The sequence below is a fragment of the Nanorana parkeri genome, unplaced genomic scaffold (genome assembly GCF_000935625.1).
Source record: "Nanorana parkeri isolate BGI_ZX_2015 unplaced genomic scaffold, ASM93562v1 scaffold31, whole genome shotgun sequence".
NCBI lineage: Eukaryota > Metazoa > Chordata > Amphibia > Anura > Dicroglossidae > Nanorana > Nanorana parkeri.
This window is the reverse complement of record NW_017306299.1, coordinates 2415361-2433251: the sequence shown is the minus strand read 5'-3', so window position 1 is coordinate 2433251 and position 17891 is coordinate 2415361. Positions and strand designations below refer to the sequence as shown.

General features: G+C 47.4%; 1 protein-coding gene across 1 annotated transcript; it reads left to right on the top strand.

Annotated features, from left to right (window-relative positions):
- The first annotated feature begins 402 nt into the window (after nucleotides 1-402).
- On the top strand, nucleotides 403-6410 carry YPEL5 (yippee like 5). Its single transcript, XM_018568154.1, has 3 exons — nucleotides 403-510; nucleotides 2959-3140; nucleotides 5582-6410. Exons 2-3 carry the CDS (start codon nucleotides 3000-3002, stop codon nucleotides 5804-5806), a joined length of 366 nt encoding a protein of 121 aa, XP_018423656.1. The 5' UTR covers nucleotides 403-510; nucleotides 2959-2999; the 3' UTR covers nucleotides 5807-6410.
- Nucleotides 6411-17891: the final 11481 nt, after the last annotated feature.

The window sequence follows — 17891 nt, the reverse complement described above, 5'->3', positions numbered from 1 at the left end:
CTGAACACGTAAGAAGATGGCTGAAGCTCCACCTACAACACACATTTTAATTCCTGGATGAATTCTTCTGTATTTCAGACTTTTGTTGAGGTGAGATTTAGATTGAATACATGGCACTGTAATAAGCATGCGATAACTCTAGGGGAGGGCGTCATCTAGTCCTTTCCGTGGCCCCCAGGAGCCACTCTGGACAGAAACTCCCAATACACGACCTCTACAACAAATCAGACGAACGGTAGGCGGGGACAGATGGAGCCACGCCTCACTGTATTTTCTCGAGGTTGGGCGGGGCCTGGTGACGTCCAGCGGTGGGCGAGGCCCTTCTACGTTCCTTCAGTCGTCGGGGCGGGGCTGTTTTATGTCACGAGGGGTTGTGTGTACTGCGGCAGGGCGGGTGATGGACGGGTCGAGTAGGGAAGTGGGCGGAGCGTGGAACGGCTAGTTAGGACTCGGAGAACGGGGGAGAGCGGCCGACCGACCCGGTGTGCGGGATCCCAGCCTTGTCTGCCGGTGAGAGGGGGAGGGAAGGAACCGGATTGTGATATCTGTGGGCACCGTTCCGAGGAATCATTAGAGGGAGGGGAGGAGGATAAACAGTCCCTCTAATTACCCCACTTGTGTGACGTCATGTCTGTCCTCTTCCAGACACAGGATAGCCCTCCTCATCCTGACCTCCTCCCCCACTATATACCCCCATCTGACACCCCCTCCCCTCTATATACCTTTTTTCGATCAGCTGTTGTCTGTACGGAGAGGGGATTGTTTATGTTGCGTACTTATGATGTCACACGTCTCTCGGTCCTGCGAGTCACAGCGAGAGCTGCAGTGTCTGCATTCCCCGGCTGAACCACCAAGAGGACCTGTCCTGTCTCCATACAGACTGAATCACCAAGAGGACCTGTCCTGCCACCATACAGACTGAACCACCAAGAGGACCTGTCCTGTCTCCTTACAGACTGAACCACCAAGAGGACCTGTCCTGCCTCCGTACAGACTGAACCACCAAGAGGACCCGCCCTGCCTCCGTACAGACTGAACCACCAAGAGGACCTGTCCTGCCTCCGTACAGACTGAACCTCCAAGAGGACCTGTCCTGCCTCCGTACAGACTGAACCACCAAGAGGACCTGTCCTGCCTCCGTACAGACTGAACCACCAAGAGGACCTGTCCTGCCTCCGTACAGACTGAACCACCAAGAGGACCTGTCCTGCCTCCGTACAGACTGAACCACCAAGAGGACCCGTCCTGCCACTGTGTAGGCTGATCCACCAATAAAGAGACACTATTAAGAAGATTGTTACCAGTGCTAGCTCTCTTTCACTTTATCTGACCCACCAAGGGGACCTGTCCTGCCACTTTGTAGGTGACGAGAGGAGTTGACTGTATTGTCAGTGATGATTGGGGGGAGGGGAGGAGGGGGGGTTGCAATCTTTAACACACAAGGCTCAGTTCACTAAGCTGTGCCATGTTAAAGTTCCCATCATCTCTTCATATTAATAAGCATTACTGTGTCGCTCTGAGGAAGGGACCCCGTGTAACCCCAAAACTATGGCATTTGATGACCTACGTGCCATGATTTGCAATAAATGATACTTTCTTTGCACCTTGTTTGTTGGTGGCGAACCTTCACATAGCTGAGGTTCTGCATGGTGCCATCTGTGGCTGTCGCTACGAGCACCTATTTGTCTGTGTTGGTCGCAGCGATGTATGGTGTGCAGTAGGCACCTTCAGGTAACCAAAGGAGGAGGGGTAGAGAAGCGCCAACAACCTGCCAACCTTCTCCTTTGGTTACCTTTAGTACATACGTCGGACACCCCGGTCTGCACATTTGAGAAGCAGCACACCCAGTGTCCCCAACCCCCTCCAGCCCCTCCTAAAGAGCTTATTCCTGGACTTTTTCCCCAACTTTCATCAGGCACCTTCAGCAATACCCGAACACACAGGAAACATGGTAGCTTGCCTTGTCTGTGCGCTAGGACTGCAATTGGCATATAGTGTGGTTGGGCCCTGAGGGTTTAGTGACCTTTGCTGGGCTCCCCTGTCACTGTGGGTTTTCCAGAGACCTTTAACTGCATCTCTTCCGCTCCTTGCAACTAGCTTTCCATTGCCTAAAACTAAAATGTGCAAGCCTGAAAATGCCTGAACACCATTACAACAATGCATAGGTGTGAGTGGGCCCTTGCCAGTCACAAAAAATGTAACCAACAATGTAAATGCTTCCTGGGCACATTGTTGATTGGAGCAGAGGAAGTGTCGGACCGCTGGAGACCTGGACTGCTCTACTCTGTGTCTCCTTTTGAAGAACTTGCCCACATACTGTGCGTGGAGAAGGAGCTCTTGGGAGATGAGGAGATGGGACATCTCTTGGGAGATGAGGAAATGGGACATCTCTTGGGAGATGAGGAGATGGGAGATGAGGAGATGGGACATCTCTTGGGAGATGAGGAGATGGGACATCTCTTGGGAGATGAGGAAATGGGACATCTCTTGGGAGATGAGGAGATGGGAGATGAGGAGATGGGACATCTCTTGGGAGATGAGGAGATGGGACATCTCTTGGAAGATGTAGATCAGGAGGTGTACCTTTTGTCAGTATTATTATTATAGAGGATTTATATAGCGCCAGCAGTTTGCACAGCGCTTTACAATATAAGGAAGGCATTACAATCACAATACAATTCAAGACCAGATTTAAGGAGGCCCTGCGCCCATGAGGGCTTAAAATCAGGAACCAACAGCTACCCTTGCAAAGCTTTTACAAGCCTGCTGATGCCACTGGGAGTAATTAAATCCCTTTCTTGCTACAGGAAAGAGGTAGAAGAAAAGATAATGGGGTGACATGCTGTAGTGGGGGGGAGAAAGGGAATTGGTGTTACATTTCGGTAATGCCGGGACATAAATTGGTTGATCTGGCTCAGACGTTGTGTAATACTGATATCTGTTTATCCTCCTATACAGTCCTCCTTCCTGCGGAGTCCTGAGCTGTACAAAACAAGACGATGGGTAGAATCTTCCTGGATCACATCGGAGGAACCCGACTCTTCTCCTGCGCAAACTGCGACACGATCCTGACCAATCGCTCCGAGCTCATTTCCACCCGGTTCACCGGAGCTACGGGCAGAGCGTTCCTCTTTAATAAGGTGAGTCTTTTGGGGATGGGAGGCTTGGGGGCATGTGATCCTTCCTTCATAAAGAACCGGAATTGCTTAACCCCTTCACGACCAGCGACGTACATAGTACGTCACTGTCATCGGGCCCACTTAAACAGACTTATCCGCCGGGACTCTGTTTACATTTGGAAATCCGACTGTCGGCTTTACAATAGAATCGATTCTGGCGGCTCGGCTGTCGCCAGATCACTTCTACGGGCCGGTAAACTGACCGCCCGTAGGTGTCGGTGGGAAGCTGTGGAGGAGAGCGGCGAACGTCCGTTCACCAATCTCCTCCCCGCACTTTGGGATCGGGAGCGATGCAGATTACATCACTTCCGGTCCCATAGCTGTCATTGCTGGGCTCCTGTGATCTGCACTTTAATAGCTTATTTCAAGTGTAAAGGTAATACTATTAAGTATCACCTTAAAGAGGACCTGTCACTGCCAATCTGCTATCACAATATATATATATATATATATATATATATTTTGTTAGTCCAATAAGAAAGGCATCATTGCACACTGCAATACTGCGTTTTTGTCTTTTTTGACATCTTGTCTACTGGACTAATACGGCTTACCCATTTATATTGCAATATATATATTGCAATATATATAAAAGACAAGCTTATATAACAAAATATATAAAAGACAAGCTTTCGAGAGTGAACCTCTCTTCTTCTTCAGGTCAGAAGCTATATATATATGGGTATTTTATTGTGTTTTGGGGGTACTAAAATTAACTTAAAGGAGAACTATGAGGTGAGTGCTTTTCACTTCGCTTTTTACAATGAGACTGTCACAGGTCGGCTCAGTAGATCGGGAGGTGAGCGAACACATACCGGCATTCGCTCACCTCTCGATCCTGTCACGGCTCTCTGCCGTGACAGGGGAGGGGCTGGATTCTCCGCTCCGATCCGCCAGCGCTGACTGGCGGAACTGATGGTGGAGGGGGCGGGTACAGCTGGCTCTGCCTCTAGATAGGCAGAGCCAGCTGTCACTCACGCAGCTGGGATCCGCTCCGGCGTCTCAGTATACCGCGAGCTGTAGCTCGCGGTATACTGAGCTTAGGGTGACGGGAGGACGCTAGTTTTTGTCCTCCCTTTACCCTTAGGAGAACTATGGGGAAAAGTCCTGACCCCATAGTTCGACTTTTAAGTGCATTTTTCACTAAATTTTTGGGTTTGATAAAGAGTTGCGCCAATATCGTGCACCATAAAGAAAATTATTTCTTAATTTTCACCCTTGCGGTGTAGGGTCGCCCAACTGCGAGGGTTACATTTTTAAAAACCCCGGAGTTGTTCTTTAATAGCCATGGAATGGGTACCGATGGGTTTTCTTTTTAACGCACTCACTGATACCATGTACCGGCGCATTGTGCCCCAAATATCAGGAAGTCGGGTGGCGGATCATGACCCATCGCCCGGCTCCCTGATTGCCTGTGAAGCCAGTGTTCTAGCGGAAGAATACTGGCTTCAGAGGCTTCTTGACCAATCAGGAAGCCGGGCGGTGAGTCATGATGTGCCGTCCAGTTTCCTGATTGGTTAGGAAGCCAGGCTGCCTAGCAACAAGTGAAGCCGGCTTCCTAGCCAATCAGGAAGCCGGGTGGCATGTAATGACCTTCACTCGTTCCTAGGCAGCCTGGCTTCCTGACCAATTAGGAAGGCGGGTCATTATGTGCCGCCCAGCTTCCTGATTGGTTACCAACATGTGAAACCGACTTCCTAGCCAATCAGATAGGCGAGTCGTAACCCACCGCCCGGCTTCCTGATTGGAAAGGAAGCCAGCTCTGTGCTCCTTCAGCACTGCTGGGCAGGGGGAGATCTCCCTCTGACCGTATGTTCCGGTATCGGAGTACGAGTAATCGCCCAAATACTCGGTATCGGATCATCCCTAAGGCCCCATTCCCACTAAGCGATTTCCACCGATCTTGGGGTGTAGATTATCCGGTCCCAATGCTTTATTTGCATTAAGTAGACTAAGTCTTTGTTGTGTCGGCATTTTTGCCGTGCGATATAGCGAGAAGTCGCCGGCCAATGATTTTCAATGGAGCTGTCTTAATGTACATCTCCATGTTGCTCGTAGCGGTTGCAAGTCGCTCCTACAGGACCCTTTTTTCGGCGGATTTTGCGCGATTTTTTAATGCAGCCCGACGGTGAAGGTCGCGCTACCGTAGCTGGAACGTCGCGCTTTCCCGGCCGCTCTGATCCGCTCCAAAAGGTATGTCGCTTAGTGTGAATGGGGCCAAAAACAAGGTTTCAAAGTCATTATCGCACACAAACAACATTTATATCAAGCTTAAATGCATGTCTGAGAAATGAATTGAGAACATGAGACCTTCACTTTCCGTCCACCAGAAAATACTCACCCCCACCTCCCCAAAATTCTTTCTTCAGTAAAGTTTTATTTTCTGTTCTTCACCCGGCCAGGTGGTAAACTTACAGTACAGCGAAGTCCAGGACCGCGTCATGCTCACCGGGCGGCACATGGTGCGAGACGTCAGCTGCAAAAACTGCAACAGCAAACTGGGCTGGATCTACGAGTTTGCCACGGAGGACAGCCAGCGCTACAAGGAAGGGCGCGTCATCCTGGAGCGGGCCCTGGTGCGGGAGAGCGAAGGTTTCGAAGAACACGTTCCGTCCGACAATTCTTGAAGCGCTTTTTGTCCGATCTTTTCTTTTCTTCTCCGGATTACAACTCTTTACAATGTATTTGCATACACTGTTACCTTAGCCTCCGAGTCGCATTATGTGATGGGATAGAGGGACTGAGAAAAGGCCTGAAAAGCGATCAGTTATTTTAGATTTTAGGTTACCTGCCACCTCCAGCGTAGATTCCACCAGTGCTGACCTAAACATATTCATTTCACCCCTATAGCGTGGGGGCCCGGTGGCCCCTCATCCCCTGCCTGCCAATCTGGCAAATGCCTTTATATTAATATTTACATTTGTAATCAAACTCTTCGTTTCCTAACTTCTGTTGTCTTCATCTCACTTTATATAACCCTATTTTGCTTTGTATTTAGACTTTCTCCTTTCACCAGCCTCTCATCATCAGCTTATAAGCAGAATTTTCAGGGTCCAGTGTTTGCGGACGCTTGCGCTGGTCAGCGCCTCTTAAACAGCTGGGGGTTGTTGGGTGAACCAGATTCCTCCTCCATGTATCCATCTGTAAAACGCAGAGTCCAACCTGCCCCGTTGTTTGTCATCTCTTGGTTGTGATGCAGTTGGTGTGGATTAAAATTAGAAAAAAACATTATAAAAAGAGGGAAATAATATATATTTTGAAATGCAGAAAAGCAATTTGTTTTATGTAAGTGATGTAGAATGTATGGGTAGTGTAATAAAATAATTCTGTCTCGTGTCCTAAAATCTAGACGTGGAATTCTTTTTCACATGCAGGGACTTTACACGGCATCCTTTTAGTTATGAAAGGTAAGTGGCCGGAAACAGCGTGCGTCTGAAATACAGCGACGTGTCCTGTTTGTGGCCTCTTATTACTTATATTTTTATTAATTGATAAAAAAATGATCTGAACCTATCCTCCTTTTTACTGCCTCCATGTCCTGCACACTCTGTATACACATTGTCCACGCTGTTCCACTTTTATACCCTGTTGACCAACATACCCCTTGGGCATACTGGCCGCTGTCATACTCATTGCACTTACTGCCCAACGTCATGCCTTCTGTGCTTCTCGGCCGTGCATAATGTTGACCATCATACCCCTCGCACTCCTCTCTTGCGCATACCGGCTGCTGTCATACTCCTTGTACTTACTGCCCACCGTCATACCTCCTGCGCTTCTCTGCTGCTCATAATGTTGGCTGCCGTACTCATCGCATTCCTGTCCTTCACATACTGCCCACCGCCATATCTTCTGTGCCCATTTCCTAGGCCTATAGCCTGCTGTCTTACTCTTTACATTCCTCTTCTGTGCATGCTGCTCACTGTCCTACCCTCCGCGCTGCTCTTCAGCACATACTGTCTTCTCTCATACCCATTGTACTCCTTTCCTGTACATACTGGCCACCGTTATATACTAGGGCTGCAACAACTAATCGACGAAGTCGATTAAAATCGATGATGGAAAATGTTGTCAAGGTTTTCCATCATCGATTAGTCGGCTTTCGATTAGTTGCCCCTGTTCGCGGGTCCGCACGCTTCACGCCACACCTCCTCCCTGCCTCACACAGCTTTGAGCTCTCTTCCACCGCTGCCCGCCAACACGCTGCCCTGGGTGAATGGCAGCTACCGACAGTCCCAAGATCTCAGGGAAGAAAGTAAAGTTGCTTGAAGAGTGTGCAGGTAAGACCGCCTGCACTCCCACCCCCACACATGCTGTATAAATGTATTGCTGGGATAGTGATTTGGTTGTATTCCTCTATAGCTGATGGTGTATTGCGCTGTATATGTACCATCAGCTATAGAGGAATACAAATCCCAGCAATACATTATACACTGTATGTATATTGTATTGCTGGGATTTGTTGTATTCCTCTATAGCTGGTGGTATTCTGCATTGCGCTGTATAATGATTATACAGCGCAATGCACGCAGAATACCACCAGCTATAGAGGAATACAACAAATCCCAGCAATAGTACATTATACAGCGCAATGCAGAATACCGCCAGCTATAGAGGAATACAACAAATCCCAGCAATAGTACATATTACAGCGCAATGCAGAATACCACCAGCTATAATGTACTATTGCTGGGATTTGTTGTATTCCTCTATAGCAGGTGGTACTCTGCATTGCGCTGTATAATGTGCTATTGCTGGGATTTGTAGTCCTCTAGCCGGTGCCATTCTGCATTGATTGCTGTATAATTTTTTTTACTTCCACCGCTCCAAGCTTGCGCCTGTGATGGACTACAACCCCAATACAAACTAGTAAAAATATAAAACAATGGGGGCCTCTACGATTAATGAAAGGAACTTCTGTAACCCTCAGGAGCCATTTAAAGCCCATTGCATTGTTAGAAACCTAGAACACTTCCATTTTGCCTTACCCTTTGGCACCAATGCATTTTGCCAAAATCTCAGATATTTTGGGGAAATAAAAATGCTCATTTTTTGCTCATTCCTTGTCAGCGATTAAATAATGAACATTATGGACAATAGCACTTGCCTGAAAGTGAACCTGAATTTTTTGCCATTGTGGTGAGAACAGGTTCTCTTGATAACTTGGTACTTTCTTTTTCTGCTCTTCCCCCCTCCACTGTCCTGTTCCCCGCTGAAGCATCGAGCATATACCCCTGTGTCAGCTTAGTGTTGGAGTATATATGGCGCTACAGACACTGCTCAGGCTCTGCCACGATAGAGTGCAGGTCTGCCATTTGTCCATCATGAGAGGAAAGAAGGTACCACGTTTCCACATACCAGACATTTCACAAGGCAGTGGGCATTCACGGAAAAGGTTTGGTCTGAACCCGAGCTCATCCGAGCGCAGAAGTTTGGTGTCTGGGCACACCCATTCAGCTACGGCCGGGGCATTTCCCACCATGGGGGGTGGGATTCTGGTGACATCATTGACCTTTTATGGCCATATTGGATCAATATCGCCAGCATTCCGTCCCTTTGTTTACATGCACAGAGAGGGGAATGCCACCGGTAATTGAGCATAACCCCCCCCCATCATAGATACACATTGTAAACATTGCTTTATTCAAGGGTTGTCCCGTAAACGATAGGGTCGTAGCTGATACTTCAACCCCACAATAAACCCCAATGCAGACATCACTCTGCCCAAGAGTCCTTGCTGTCCCTTAAATGATGGGGGGTCATATCTGATACCTCAGCCCCCCCATAAATGTCCAATGTAGACATCACTTTGTCAAAAGACCTCGTTGTTGCTTATAAATGATGGAGTTATACCTGATATTCAATGCGTTAATAAGTGACTGCTAAATGCAAGGATCCAATGTCTCTGTATGGTGTAGTAGTATCAGTCACACTCAACTGGAATAATTGTGTCATCATGCAAAATTAAAGTATATCTAAAGCCAAACCCTTTGTCTATTGGACAGATTACAGAGGAGTTAGAATCACTTTTTTTTGTTCATCCCATTTTGGAGTTTGCCTTTCACTTCATATCCTGTAGACACAACAGGAAGTGAGTGTGGTTGTCACAGAAACAGTAGTCCCCAATGCAAGATTTCCCCTCTATTCCTGTTCTGATGCCAACTCAAAATTTTGGATTGCCCATTACCTTCTCAGCAGGACATATAGAGAGGGGGAAAAAGAAAAAACCCTTTCCTGGAGAAGCAGCCATGGCCATGATACACAAGGAGTCTATCTCCACCAGTCATGCCGTAGTGTTTCCATCTCTATAGCCGTTAGTGATGAGCCCAATGTGCTTTGGTTCGGTTCGCATGGACATTATGTGGGGGCTGATGTATAAACCTTACCATCTCTACATTGCACTGGGGCGCATCGCCATTTTCCCATATCTAGTGGCAGTGAGGCCGTGCAAACAGCATTATCCCTGCTTTACGCTGGTTGATGGGTTTATACATTAGACCCCAAGTATATTATATTATATTTATTTATTCGATTTGCTTTTCTGGGGGTCTAAGCCTTCCCTGCTCTATGCAAAGCTAAAGAAATAGGTTTTTGCTTTAAATATACTCTGATTGCTAATACATGTTACTCATTTGGCTCACACTCTATGGAACCATGTGTTCCATTTGTTTAGCAGTCAGTTGCTATTGCTGGCAATGAATCGCTAGCACTTTTAGTGGCATGAGCGTTCTAGTACAAATCACAGACAGTAATTAGACCCTGCCAGGAGAGCAGAGGGCTATGCAAGGAGGGAGGGAGGGAACTGATGCTAGGGAATTGACACTTCTGAAATAGTCAAATTTGCGAGCAAGCATAAAGGCACATAGCAACCCATTAAAAAAGAATTAATGTAAATGCAAGTAATCTATTCAATCACTTAATTTGTCTGTGCTTTTGCCTGCAATTTTTTAAGTTGGTGACAGGGTCTCTTTAAAGTGCCTATTTAGAGCTCTGCAGTTCCAATCTTCACCACTGGGTGGCAGAATAGGATCATTCTCTCTGAGCTCGAGGTTACAAGGAATTGTAGAATCTTGTCAATGTTGTTTATAGCTAATTTGCCTACAAATGTCAGGTGGTCATAATAATCTGGCCACTAAGTGTATATACAGGAGATCAGCCGGGTGTAAATAATAGTACTGGGGAAAAAAATAATAAATGTATAACTCCAAACAACATATGTATATAGAAGGAGCTAGAGGGGCATGATTACATGTTAACACCTAATATTGTAGAATAAGCCTCTGTACAGTATTGCACACTCTACCTGTTAGCAAACATTTGTATAAAGACAGGGATTCTTGGATGAAAATATAGTGAGGGGAACTTATCAAAACTGGAGCAAACACAATCTGGAGCAGCTGTGCATGGCAGCCAATCAGCTTCTCTGTCTCATTTTCAAATCTTACCTGAGCAAACTGAAGAGAGATGCTGATTGGTTGCCATGGGCAAATGCTCCAGATTTTGTCTGCTCCAGTTTTGATAAATTCCCCTCATTTTGCTAAAGTGATCCTTGTCTTGTTAGTCCGTACTCTACTAGTATGATGGAAATATTCTTATCAATGTGTGTCTGGGGCATTGATTGGGAATAAGGGGGCTCAACCCCGGCTCCAGACTGCGGCACAGCTAGGGTTGCCACCTTTTCTTCAAGTGAAACCCGAACACTCAAGCGACGCGCAGACGTTTTTTTGGGAGAATGAGTAGTGGCTTATTCATATGTAAATAGCTCCACCCATTCTTATGTACATATCACAGTTGAGACTGTTTTCAGTGGGGGGCCAGTAGCCCCTATCTTAATTTTGGCTGCCCCTGTCTGCCTGACATCTTGTGTCCGGGTTTCTGCTGCCATGAAACCCAGACAGAGCATTCAAAACCTGGACTGTCCGGGTGAATCCTGGACAGGTGGCAACCCTAGGCACAGCAGCTAGGCGCTAGCGCTGACCAGGTGGTGACGAGTGCCGCAAACAACTTATGGGCCGCAGTGGCAGGTAAACAACAGCAGAGCATCTGAGGCTGCAGAATGTGAGTGACCTTGGATGTCACTAGTGCCATGTACCCAAGGGACGGGTCCTGCATCTCTTGGTGGATGCTCCAGGTCATGATGCCACGATTGTTCCTTTCTTGCCAGGCATGTTACTTCTGGGCAACATTGCCCTCTTTGCACTTCCCTGCACGGGGGCCTGTGGGCAGCTGTAAATGCTCACAGCGTCATTTGGCTTCACTCCATGCACTGCCCGAAGACCACTGTACTCCCAGGAACGTGATTCCCGACCTTACTCTGCAGGGAAAATGTGCACAATAGTGGAAGCGGGTGCAGAGATAAACGGGGGTGTTATGGTGGAAGAGGGTGCAGAAATAAGAAGGGTTGTACCCTCTGAGGTGTCTAAATGCTTTTTTGTGCTTGATGCAATCATGTCAATATGGAGAAATGTTTGTGGAATCGATGCCATGAAGACCTGAAGCTGTTTTAATAGTATAGGGTGGCCCTATGCAGTACTAGTATAGTGCTCCTCTGGGTTGTCCCTAGGTAAATCGCTGCCTGTGGCAATGTCATTTCGGGGAAGAGGGTGCAGTCAGTGGTGGGGGGGGGGGCATGCACGGCTTATTTGTTCAAACAGGGTGGGGTGTGGTGGTGGTGGACACCGGACCACACTGTCAGCGGCTCTGTCCGGCATCCCGCCCAACTCTCACTGATGTCACTGGTTGCGAGGAGTTAGGCAGGACGCAAGCCAGAACGTCCCCAATCAGCTCCTGGTGACACGAGTGAGCTGGGCAGCACCGCACAGTGTCACAGGTTTCTAAGAGCCTTTAGCAACCTGGGATGCTGTGACCGCCTTAGTCTGCCTCATTATACGTAGGTTCCTGGTGCTGCTAATACATTGAGTGAATGAACATGGGGGCAGTGATATTCCCTCATTACATCTACAGACCATGCTTCCTGATTTGCAGTGCTACACAATGGTTGTGTGTTACTGCTCCTTCTCACAGTGCAAGTCTCTTAATCGGCCAACTTATTGAAAACAAGGCACCCCCAGTGCGGCAGATAGCTCAACAGTAGTTAAGAGAGAAAGAGACAGAGCAATTGCAATGAATAGTTGAAAGCTCCCACTAGTGGCTAATATGCAAGTGTCTACAATAGTAATGCTATAGAAGGGCAAGCATGTACCAAGTGAAGGTCACATTAAAAATTACTTTATGGTAAACACGGCAATTGTATCTTAAAAAAATGCCCTCACTGGAAACATGCTATTATTCCCCATTACATGGAACCTGTACTGAAAGAAAGAGCAGTTTACTGGGCTGGTACCTTGATGTTGGTTTTCATACAAGAAAGGCTAGTGTGCAATAAGGCGTTAAAGAGACCCTGTCCTTGTCAAAAAACCCTACCAGAGGTTCCCTGGAAGAGAAGAGCCATTATAGTCACATCCTCAGTGACCTGTGTGTCCTACCTCGTCAACCTAATTTTTCCCAAAAATCGCCTAAAATTGCTGTTCCTTGGTATGGATGGGGGCAGGGAAGGGAGGTGCCGCGGCCCACCAGAGAGGTAAGTACAATACATCTTCTGTTGCAGGGAACTGCCATTTTGTAGGCGAGTGACAGGGTCGCTTTATTGACTTTAATATGGCTTTGGTGCCTTGTCATGCTGCCAGCAGAGTTCTCCTTTAGGCACGGACTATTTCCATCACATCTGATCATCTCCCCGGCGCTCTGCGTCCAAGAATCCTTCGCCGGCAGTGGAAAACTTTCTTATCGCTGACCGCAGTCCTGGCACCTGGCACGTTTCAAACACTAATTCCTTTGTTCCTCTGGCGGGGGAAAAAGCCGCATGACACGGGCCCCTGACGGCCTGTTTTCATACTAAATTTAGGAAAGGATTATATTAATAAGGTTTTCATAGTTTACACAAGTGTCATTTATAACAATTACCCAGCCTTTCAGGAATGAGCCGGATCCGTGCGGTGACCCGATCCCCACAACCCCCAGGCGCACGCCACCACAATCCCCCCCCCGGGCACCGACGCGTTGTCATTTTTATTTTTAACTCATTCCAGCACCAAAGAAAGTGACCGGGGACTATTCCTGGAACAGGGAGTTCCAGGACCTCATGATGGACAATTGGTGGCATTAAAGAGACAATGTTGAGAAGATGTTGTAAAATTAAAATCTGAGCTTTGTTCCGCTTCATACCCCTCACCTACTAGATGCCCCTCTTCCTGGCAGTATTTTATTTTTTTTCTACATACCCTTGGGCCGATCTTATGACACTAACGTTCTTCCTTCTTTTCACCACTTCTCCGGTGGTCCTCCATGATGCAGAGGGCAATGGTTACATCATTGCTGCTCTCTGCACCATTGCACCATGAGTTCAAGGCGCCTTCTACATATCTATAGACGGGTCATGTGACAAGAACGCTCTTCCTTCTTTTCACCACTTCTCCGGTGGTCCTCCATGATGCAGAGGGCAATGGTTACATTAGTGCTGCTCTCTGCACCATGAGTTCAAGGCGCCTTCTACATATCTTTAGACGGGTCATGTGACAAGAACGCTCTTCCTTCTTTTCACCACTTCTCCGGTGGTCCTCCATGATGCAGAGGGCAATGGTTACATTAGTGCTGCTCTCTGCACCATGAGTTCAAGGCGCCTTCTACATATCTTTAGACGGGTCATATGACAAGAACGGTCTTCCTTCTTTTCACCACTTCTCCGGTGGTCCTCCATGATGCAGAGGGCAATGGTTACATTAGTGCTGCTCTCTGCACCATGAGTTCAAGGCGCCTTCTACATATCTTTAGACGGGTCATATGACAAGAACGGTCTTCCTTCTTTTCACCACTTCTCCGGTGGTCCTCCATGATGCAGAGGGCAATGGTTACATTAGTGCTGCTCTCTGCACCATGAGTTCAAGGCGCCTTCTACATATCTTTAGACGGGTCATATGACAAGAACGGTCTTCCTTCTTTTCACCACTTCTCCGGTGGTCCTCCATGATGCAGAGGGCAATGGTTACATTAGTGCTGCTCTCTGCACCATGAGTTCAAGGCGCCTTCTACATATCTTTAGACGGGTCATATGACAAGAACGGTCTTCCTTCTTTTCACCACTTCTCCGGTGGTCCTCCATGATGCAGAGGGCAATGGTTACATTAGTGCTGCTCTCTGCACCATGAGTTCAAGGCGCCTTCTACATATCTTTAGACGGGTCATATGACAAGAACGGTCTTCCTTCTTTTCACCACTTCTCCGGTGGTCCTCCATGATGCAGAGGGCAATGGTTACATTAGTGCTGCTCTCTGCACCATGAGTTCAAGGCGCCTTCTACATATCTTTAGACGGGTCATATGACAAGAACGGTCTTCCTTCTTTTCACCACTTCTCCGGTGGTCCTCCATGATGCAGAGGGCAATGGTTACATTAGTGCTGCTCTCTGCACCACTGCACCATGAGTTCAGGGCGCCTTCTACATATCTTTAGACGGGTCATATGACAAGAACGGTCTTCCTTCTTTTCACCACTTCGCCGGTGGCCCTCCGTGACGCAGAGGGCAATGGTTGGATCAGTGCTGCTCTCTGCACCATTGCAACATGAGTTCAGGGCACTGTGCTGAATCTCTTCATGGTCTGTGATGCCCTGTGTCCCTCAACCCTGACTTGATTGACGCTGGGTGTCATTGAACCCGGAAGACTGAGGACATCTTGTGGCAAACATTAAATACTTTAGGGGACAGCACCAGAGAGGCGAGTATTGTAGCCAGGGCTGCTTTATTTATTTTAGATCCATTTGGAGCACCATTAAAAAAAAATAGTCCAGAGTTGGCCGTAGTGAAATTTTTAAAAAGACAACCTCCTCTAGCACAGCTATGCTCATTGCAAGGATTTTAGCAAACACCATTGCAGATTCCTATTAGTTGAAGGGTTCATGTACACTGGGTACATTTAAATTCTGTAGAACAAGCCTTTTTATATATTTTGAATTGGGGAAGAGTTAGAACTTCTTATAGGTTTTCATTGCTGTCTATGTCCCCATTGAAGTGATTTCCCTTCACTTCCTGTGCTAGAGACACAAACGTAGGTCAGTAGAAAGGAACCTCCACAACACTCGGTCAAACCTCACCTTTGACCGTTATCACCAGGCCAGATGCCCCCATCCACAGATATCTGCTTTGGTCCTGCTTGGGTGACAACCATAAAATTCTGGATTTTGTATCACTTCCTGTCTGGGTCACAAGGCTTTTGCAGATGGGAGAACGCTTTCAGGTGTATTTAGCTTAAATTTGATCTTCGTTTTAAATGCTTCAGAGATCCTGAGTTCCTTCATGAGTGCTTCGGACCTGCATTTGATCTGACTTGCTTCTGACCTCCTCCTAAGCCAAATGTGGTCAACTTACTTAATATAAGGAGCTTCAAGTGCTGTCCCTGACATCACCAAAGATACAAAAGAATATGGACATCGGCACTCCAACAGCAGGTAGAATACGTCTATTTATTGACGTACATGCAAAAGAAGTAGCATAGCACACTCAATAAATAGACGTATTCTACCTGCTGTTGGAGTGCCGGTGGCCATGTTCTTTTGTATCACTGAGATGGTGGCCATCCGTCAACTAACGATCCACCCATGTTATTCTGATGGATGAGTGCTCAGGAGTCCAATGGGTACATGGACAATAACCTGACATCACCAAAGGGCCACACATGGGGTCTATTTATAAAAAATAAAAAAATCACATAGCCTATTCGTCCTGCAGGTACATTTGTTCAGTGTGAGTTAAACAACTCAGAATAAGGCACAACATGTAATTTCTCTTCCGGTCGAATGTTCTTCAGTAGGTTCATTGATAAAGAAAATACCGCATTATGGCCGCTAGACTGAGCTGAGGATCATAGGAAGTAAATACATGTCTAGTATTGAGATACAATATTACATTTCTAAAGACCTCTGGAGAGAATGAGTATATCAGTGTAACCATCACTATTACGGGCATAGCAATTGTTACATTTATATGCTCATTCTCTCCAGCATTCTCTTGAATTCTATCATGTCACAGATATGGATGTATTTCCTATGATGCTCAGCTCCATCTACCTGTCATAATGCAGGATGTTCCCCATTCACTCTGTTCTGTATGAATAAACCTATTAAAGAACATTTGACCAGAAGAGAAATGACATTAAAAACATTAATTTTGCCCCATTCTCACAACAGCTGATTAACTCATACAGAACGAATGCAGCTGGAGTTGTGCTGGCCAAATAAGCAAATCTTTTATAAATAGTCCCCATAATATTTGGTGTATACAATCCTACAGATGACAGTCAAAGACTGCAGACAGGGTCATCCCTATAATGAGGCAGCCTGAAGCTGTTGCCTCAAGTGGCATCTCTTTGGGTCACGTGGGAGGGTGACAGGTATGGCCACTCTGTTGCAAAATGTTTGCAGTCCGTCCCAACAAGTCCACCCCTTTCTGGCCAGAGCATCTCAGGTTGCTAGCCAGGCGGGGAGATGTGTAAGGGCCATATACATCTCACCGGCCAGCTCTTAGCAACTTGGGACTCTCTGGCTGGCATCCGGCCCAGCTCCAAGCAACCAGTGACCACACTGGTTGGTAGGAGATCAGCGGGACACTCTGGCCCCACTCTCAACCCACCTACCCCCCCACTCCTTAGCATGCACCACCAGCACCAATACCCCACCCACCTTAGGTAGTGAATAGGCTAGGAACACGCCTGACTGCAGACATGCTACAGGAAATGGTCAGAGACCACAAAATGCTACAGGAGATGGCCAAAGGGTGCAGGCATACTACAGAAGGTGGTTAGAGACTGGAGACGTGCTGTAGGAGACTGTCAGAGTCTCCTAGAACACATTCAAATAGCCTGCTAGAGCTCACTGTCGTTTCAGTCCCTTTACAAATCAGCACTCCCTATAGTCCTCTTATAAAGAAATGACTGGCACCACTTTTGAAATTCTTCTTAAAGGAGAACTATGGGGTCAGGGCTTTTCCCCATAGTTCTCCTATAGAGTAATGGGAGGACACAAACTAGCGTCCTCCCGTCACCCTAAGCTCAGTATATAGCGAGTTACAGCCCGCGGTATACTGAGACGCCGCAACCGGGACGGATCCCGACATCGATGTCGAGATCCGCCCAGCTGCGTGAGTGACAGCTGGCTCTGCCTATCTAGAGGCAGAGCCAGCTGTACCCGCCCCCTCCCCCGTCCGTTCCGCCAGTCAGCGCTGGCGGATCAGAGAGGGGAATACAGCCTCTCCCCTGTCACGGCAGAGAGCCGTGACAGAATCGAGAAGTGAGCGAACGCCGGTATGTGTTCGCTCACCTCCCGATCTACTGAGCCGACCTGTGACAGTATCATTGTCACAGGTCGGCTAGAACTATGAGGTGAGTGAAAAGCACTCACCTCATAGTTCTCCTTTAACAAGATCCATGCTAAATGGTCGAAGGAAAAAAATCCCAAAAATAGAAGAAAAAGAACCTACGACACAAGTGATGTATTTTCAATGAGCGCCCTCACTGATGGTGACATCTACTACCCGGCTTCTTCTTGGTTTTGGCATCTTGATTGGCCGCACTGTGATTACGTAACTCCCACGCATGCGTGGAGCAGTTCATTCATCCCCTCACTTGACAGTAGACATGTGCGATTCGTTTCGTTCGGACGAAA

Excerpts from the sequence above, each read along its gene's own strand:
- YPEL5 (XM_018568154.1), top strand. The coding sequence starts at position 3,000 with ATGGGTAGAATCTTCCTGGATCACATCGGAGGAACCCGACTCTTCTCC. Across the intron at positions 3,141-5,581 it reads GAGCGTTCCTCTTTAATAAG|GTGGTAAACTTACAGTACAG; the intron begins GTGAGTCTTTTG and ends TCACCCGGCCAG.